At 35.7% G+C, this 6,275-nt stretch overlaps 1 protein-coding gene across 1 annotated transcript; it reads left to right on the forward strand.

Moving 5' to 3' along the window:
* The first annotated feature begins 3,316 nt into the window (after positions 1-3,316).
* LOC111376277 (oligosaccharyltransferase complex subunit ostc-like) lies at positions 3,317-4,300 on the forward strand. The gene has a single exon (XM_022999226.1). The coding sequence runs from the start codon at positions 3,375-3,377 to the stop codon at positions 3,912-3,914; it is 540 nt and encodes a 179-aa protein (XP_022854994.1). The 5' UTR covers positions 3,317-3,374; the 3' UTR covers positions 3,915-4,300.
* Positions 4,301-6,275: the final 1,975 nt, after the last annotated feature.

Here is a 6,275-nt window from a genome sequence, read left to right on the forward strand (position 1 = left end):
TGTATCTTCCTGAACCGGGGTTAGCACACTTGCACAACTCTGTGATTCCTCATGTCGATTATGAAACTACTGTTTTAGCTTGTCACGAATGTTCTAAATCATTGCGAGAATTGGTAACTCTCGATCTTTCTTGAATAAAGCGTTAAGCGACTCTGCATTATTCGAAGTCATCATATTGTATCGACGTCCTGAAAAATGTGATCGTGCCCAATGGTCGATCCCCATCTCTGTTAGATACTCTCATGCAGCATGCGATTTACTATCTATTTTGGCCATGAACTTCTCAAACTCTTCAAAATTGTAAGCCTTTATAGCTCTCTTAAACAATGCAACGATGCCCTTGCCTCGATACCTGGTCTTCAGGTACCCCTGTATTAGTACATACAATAACCATGATGTGTCTCGGGGAAGACTTCGACGATATCATTTATTATTGACTACCCTCAATCGGTTACGAATGCAAGGTTTTCGACATCCCCAATTACTTCCCTCAACTTCGTGAAAAACCAACTCGTCGCTACATCATTTTCTCCGTCAACTATGTCGAACGCAAGAGGGTAAATTTGGATGTTTGCATCTTGGCATGTTGCAATAATCAACTTGCCCATGTATCTCGCCTTAAGGGTTGTACCGTCGACTAAGATTAGGGGTCGCATTGTGTTTTGAAATCCTCAAACGCATTGTCCAAGGGCATAAAAAAATATTTGAAACGATTATCGTCATTCTTCTCAATAAAAAATGACGACCTAGTATTAATTCTTCCCATATTATAGAAATACATGGCCAATGTAAATAAAAATAATCATAATTTATAAAATCTATTAAATATTAAATGAATAGAAAAATAAACAATTCAATTAAATAATTAATTATATATTAAATAAACAATTGAAATAAAATAGTTAAAAATTAAAATAACAAAGAAATAAACACATAAACAATGAAATGCCTAGCTAATTTAGCATAACTCTCCTTGGTCGAACCCATCAAATCCTCCAATGCACATTCTTTAGCCTTCCAAGCCTTCTGATAATTCATGACCACTCCGTACTCTCGCCGAACGTCATTAATTTTGTCTGAAGGTCTGTAGATCGTTCGTGAGTCCTGGAACTTGTGCATTATTTCTCAACCAATGAGCTATGATCAGGCCTGCCTATGATCATTTCGACGAATACCCACTTCGCAAGTATGTTCCCGTGCATACTTACGGACTACAAAGAAGTCATTCGTGTCCATGTTCGTCGCTCACAAACGTCAATGACAACTGTTGTCAATGCAGATAATTGTGTACGACTTGTTTGATTTCTTTAATTTAAACTCGAAGTTATGCTTAAAACAATCCGGTGCACAGCTTCTTGCAATTCTTTTTTGATTCGAATAGTTGCTCGGCATATACATCTTCATCATCAACTACACGCGAAAAATTAGAGGACCGTGTACTCGGTTCGACCTGTGAGCTCCCACCCGACTCATGTCTCCTACGGGATAAAGCAATCAAATCCTCGTTTGTAAATGCGTTTTCATTCTCGTTGTCTTCAACTATAGATGAAATTTTGTGCGTAATAGTGTGATCATGGAGAGTAGTAGTGGTCTCGGGAATAACCACATCATCTTCATGAACAATCTGAATTGTATCCCAAACATCATTTACATTATGATTCTCTTCATTTGAAACTTTATGTTCACCCTCGTGGACATTCTTCCCTAATAAAGTTACCCAAATAGGAATCGACTTTCGACCTTAGTTCAATTTAATTAGATGTTTTATTTTCACTTCAGAAGTAACTTTCATAGGTGGAATTGGAATGGTTGAATGCTTATGAAACAAAAATCCCAATTTCATATTATACTGAGAGGGAGTGACGTTAAGCATGTTTTTGTATATCATGATACATTTATGCAAACGATGTACTCCTTGTAATAAAAATTGTTTTAACCCCATCTCCTCTACTCGTTCATTTTCATTCCCACTGAGTATTTTCATTTATTTGAAATTTACCGAAGTAACAAATTGGGACACATACTGATGTCATATCTGCCACAAATTAAAATATCAGAAAATAGATTAAATATAAGGAATTAATATATAATTTTTTAAATTGTTCATTTCATATTTAATTTAATTTTATACTCAAAATAATTCATTGATTATTTTAATTGTTTCAAAAATATTTATTTCAATTAGTATTAAATATTCATTAATATTTATTTCAATAAACAATATACATTAAATATGAACAAATAAATTATAAAATCTGAAAAAAATGTGTCCCGAACAGCCGGCTGAAAAGGTTGAAATTTTTTATTTTCTTCATTTTTCAACGAAATAATGTTTAAATATTTATTTTACAGACAACTATGAATTTTTTTCTGTAAAATATGTGCATACAGAGATGATTTTTTTCTTTTTTGCTATAAAAAATTATACATCTGTGTTTAATACTGTAATAATTCATCTGCCTTTGTCAAAATAAGATTTAAAGATTCAAAAAGTATACTAATTTAACTAAAACGAAATTAAAAATACGTATTTATACTTACCAATTTTCAGTGCCGACTGTGAGTAATGTTTTTTTGTTGAACATTTGATAATTTTGTGAGATTTCAATATTCTAGCAGATGGAAGAGAAGATTTCTTTTTAACTGTATTAGAGAAAATGATAAGTAAAACTGATTTTGAAATTTACGTGTAGAAGTGATTGAATTTATTTAAACTTCTAAGGTATTATTGTCTTGTAAAGAATTAACATATTTTTATAATTGTGGAATATAATAAGAGCACAATTATCTTTTTCAACACAAGAGACCAATGTGGTGAATGCAAAAAAAATAAAAATAAATAAAAAATAAAAAACATGGTCGAAGTGCAAAACTTGTTCTTTGACTCCAATTTGAAAAGTAATCACTAATTTATAATTTATAAAAGATATTGGTGACGGGGATAGTGTTCAATGTTAAACAACACATACCATTTGAGTAAGCTTTCTGTAAACGAGAATTGCGAGATAAAATGAACAATTTAAAATAAAGAGTAATGCTATTTACAATCGTTCATTATCGTAGTCATTCATGTGACGATTAGTGATTTGACATATTAATGTGATAATTTTTTATTATCTTATGCAATAAATTACTAATTGTCACTTGTATCATGCAGGGTAACTGCGATAACGAGTGATTGCAAATAACATTATAATAAAATAAAATACACTTGAGTGGTTATTTTTCAACAAATTAATGATAAAGAACTAAATTGAAATAAGATCCAAATTCGGGGGGCCAGTTAGTGTATCGCCTAACTATAAAGTATAAACCTCCCCAAACCTTTCCGACACCGTATCCTTCACCAGAGTTCGACAACCGACTCGCCCAAAATGCCACCCAAATCGGAAACCCATGCCTCCTCAGCCACCACCGGCGGCACCACCGCCCAATTCGATCCTGCATCTGACTCCATCGATCTGATGTTTCACATCTTAAAGGCCCTCCCTTTCTCCTTCCTTCGCCCGCCCCGCCTGCGGCTGAAGCTTCCCACCTTCACTCTCCCCTCTGCCATGACTGTGTACTCCCTCATCCTTCTCACCTACTTCATGGTCGTCTCCGGGATCGTGTACGACGTCATTGTGGAACCCCCTGGCATAGGCTCCACCCAGGACCGGTTTACTGGAGCGGTCAAACCCGTAGTCTTCCTCCCCGGTCGGGTCAACGGGCAGTACATTATTGAGGGCTTATCTTCTGGGTTCATGTTTGTTCTCGGTGGTGTTGGGATAGTGCTATTGGATCTGGCCCTTGACAAGAACCGCGCCAAGAGCGTCAAGGTGTCGTATGCATCGGCTGGGGTTGCATCTGTGGTGATTTCGTATGTCATGAGTATGCTCTTTGTTCGGATTAAGATCCCAGGGTATCTCCGCTGAGTTACTTTCACATTCTATGTCTTGCCTTTTCTGTTAGGAATTTGATAAATCAAGTTTTTCTGTTCTGATTTCTAAGTGTAACGAGTCTTTTGATTAATTCAACACCTACCCGTTAGACATATGAGTCGGAAGAAAATGAATTAACTATGGGACATTGGTGATTATATGCTATATTGTGTTATTGTTGATTGTTGGATGTTTTAAAGAATTGACGTTTAGGTGATGGATTTCACTGTAAATGGTAACACTTTGTTGGTCAGAGCAAATGGGATTCTCCAGATGTTAGGATGATCAGTTTTGCCTTTTTGTAATGAAACTTTGGTTTGTCTGTGTTGGCATCACACTTGACTTTCATGGCTTCATTGTATGGTGAAGGCTTTCTTGGGTAGATTAACTTCTCTTATCTGAATACTGTTTTTGTTTTGGATTAGATGTGTGATCTGTCATATGAAGCTTGCAAATGTGTGTAGGTAAAATAAATTTGGATTTAGATTAAGTAAAATGAACTATATGTAGGAGACATGAACTTTCTATTTGGGGAATCTAATGGAGTTTTAGAATCACTCCAAGAAATGCCTTAATGTCAAATTATGGTAATCTGAAATTAGACTCATTCTTTATTGCATTTGATATCCTCTTTGGCCATGTATATTTCTTGTACAGAGAGAGAGGCAGTATACCACGCGAGTCATTTTTTCTTTTGGTTACCATGCCAAGCTAGATGTTAGGAAATTTGCTCTTTAGCATTTTTGCAAAGGTCCTGCATTAGTTGGATTTCGATCATGTAATTCTACTTCCCCTATTCTAAACTCCGTTTGACTCATTTAAATAATGCAAAGATCCATTATGTTACTGTTTTGGTGGAAAAGATTTGGACAGAAGGTGTGGATCAGATGGGAAACTATATGCTTGCCAAAATATCATGGAGGTTTGGGCTTTTATGACCTTGGAATGATCAACCTAGCTGTTCTAGCGAAAACAATAATGGAGGTTACTGAATGAATTCTTCTCTTGAACATAAAATCACAAAAGAAATTATCATGGACATGACAGTTTTCTCAGGGCATAAGATTCTGTGTGCTACTCTTTTCTAAATAAGCGTTCTTTCAGTTTGAGTCACTCAGGGCCACTGAGGTGAGTACTCAATCGTAAACTTTGAGGCCCCGTAAGATTAGTCAAGGTGCACGTAATTTGACCTGGACACCCATGGTCTTTAAAAAATAAACAGAAGTGTTCGTTGGGGACGAGAGCTTTTATTAAAGGGATTGACGTGAAGAGAGAGTAATGGGATGTCGACCCATGACTTCCATGCTCTTTACTTTTAAACATGTAATAGTTCCGTATGGAAGGCTGAGAAGTTTATGAGAGAATTCTGTAGCTAGAATATGGCTAAGATTGCTGTTTTGCTGATTGTAGGGAAGATATCATCAATTCAACTAAGTGTCAACGCTTGAGAGGACAAACTTAAATGGCACCGCAACGTGAGGAAAATAAATAGTACGAAGTTCTTATAAATGTTAAATTGGTAAAGTTGGTCTAAGCTCATATGCCATTCTGAATTTGGTGAAAATAGGTGTGGAATCTATGATGAGAATCATGGAGGGAAAGCTAACGAGGATCCATTGCATGCTCTGGATTGATACGTATCAATTAGAAGAAAAGATCATAAACCATTTAGAAAATGGAAGGAATATGAAGTATGTGCAAAAACGTATAGGATTTACAAAAAATGCATATAACTTTTTGTTTGGTTGTTGGATTTTTGGCCATAACTTTTTGTTCGGATGTACAAAACCTGTGCAGAATCGAAAGACATTCTTGGATTGTACTCATGGTTGAAAATTCGACAATCTAAGTAAAAAGTTTTACGCATTTTTTATGCATCCTGTACGATTTTGCACATACTTCATATTCATTCTATTTTCTAATTGATTTAGGATCTTATCTTCTAATTGATCCAATCAATCGGAAACATGCAATGGATCCTTGTTAGCTTGCCCTCCATGATTCTCATCAATCTACCTATACCTCCAAAGTTGCATCTCTTCTTTGAAGGATTTCCCACAAGGCCTTACCTATCAATTACAATTTCGCTAAAGTGGAAGGTGACTCTGGAGGGATGATTGGTACTCTTGGTGGGGAAGAGTGGAGATGATTGAACATGCCCTCTTAATTTCTTCTAAGGTGAAAGATTTCTAGATATGTATGGTTGCAGCAGCGTAGGCACATACGTATGGTTGGTTCCTCATTGGAAGATGTCGAAGCTCTTAATCTAAGGGATGGTCATGACTAGTAAGAATTTAAGCCGAATGTGATGTTCTGAGGTTTCTTTAAAGGTAGGAATCTGATTGCACATTAGCA

Source organism: Olea europaea, unplaced genomic scaffold, assembly GCF_002742605.1.
Source record: "Olea europaea var. sylvestris unplaced genomic scaffold, O_europaea_v1 scaffold1480, whole genome shotgun sequence".
Classification (NCBI taxonomy): domain Eukaryota; kingdom Viridiplantae; phylum Streptophyta; class Magnoliopsida; order Lamiales; family Oleaceae; genus Olea; species Olea europaea.

What these genes read in the sequence shown, in the direction of transcription:
- LOC111376277 (XM_022999226.1), top strand. Translation starts at nt 3,375, where the DNA reads ATGCCACCCAAATCGGAAACCCATGCCTCCTCAGCCACCACCGGCGGC.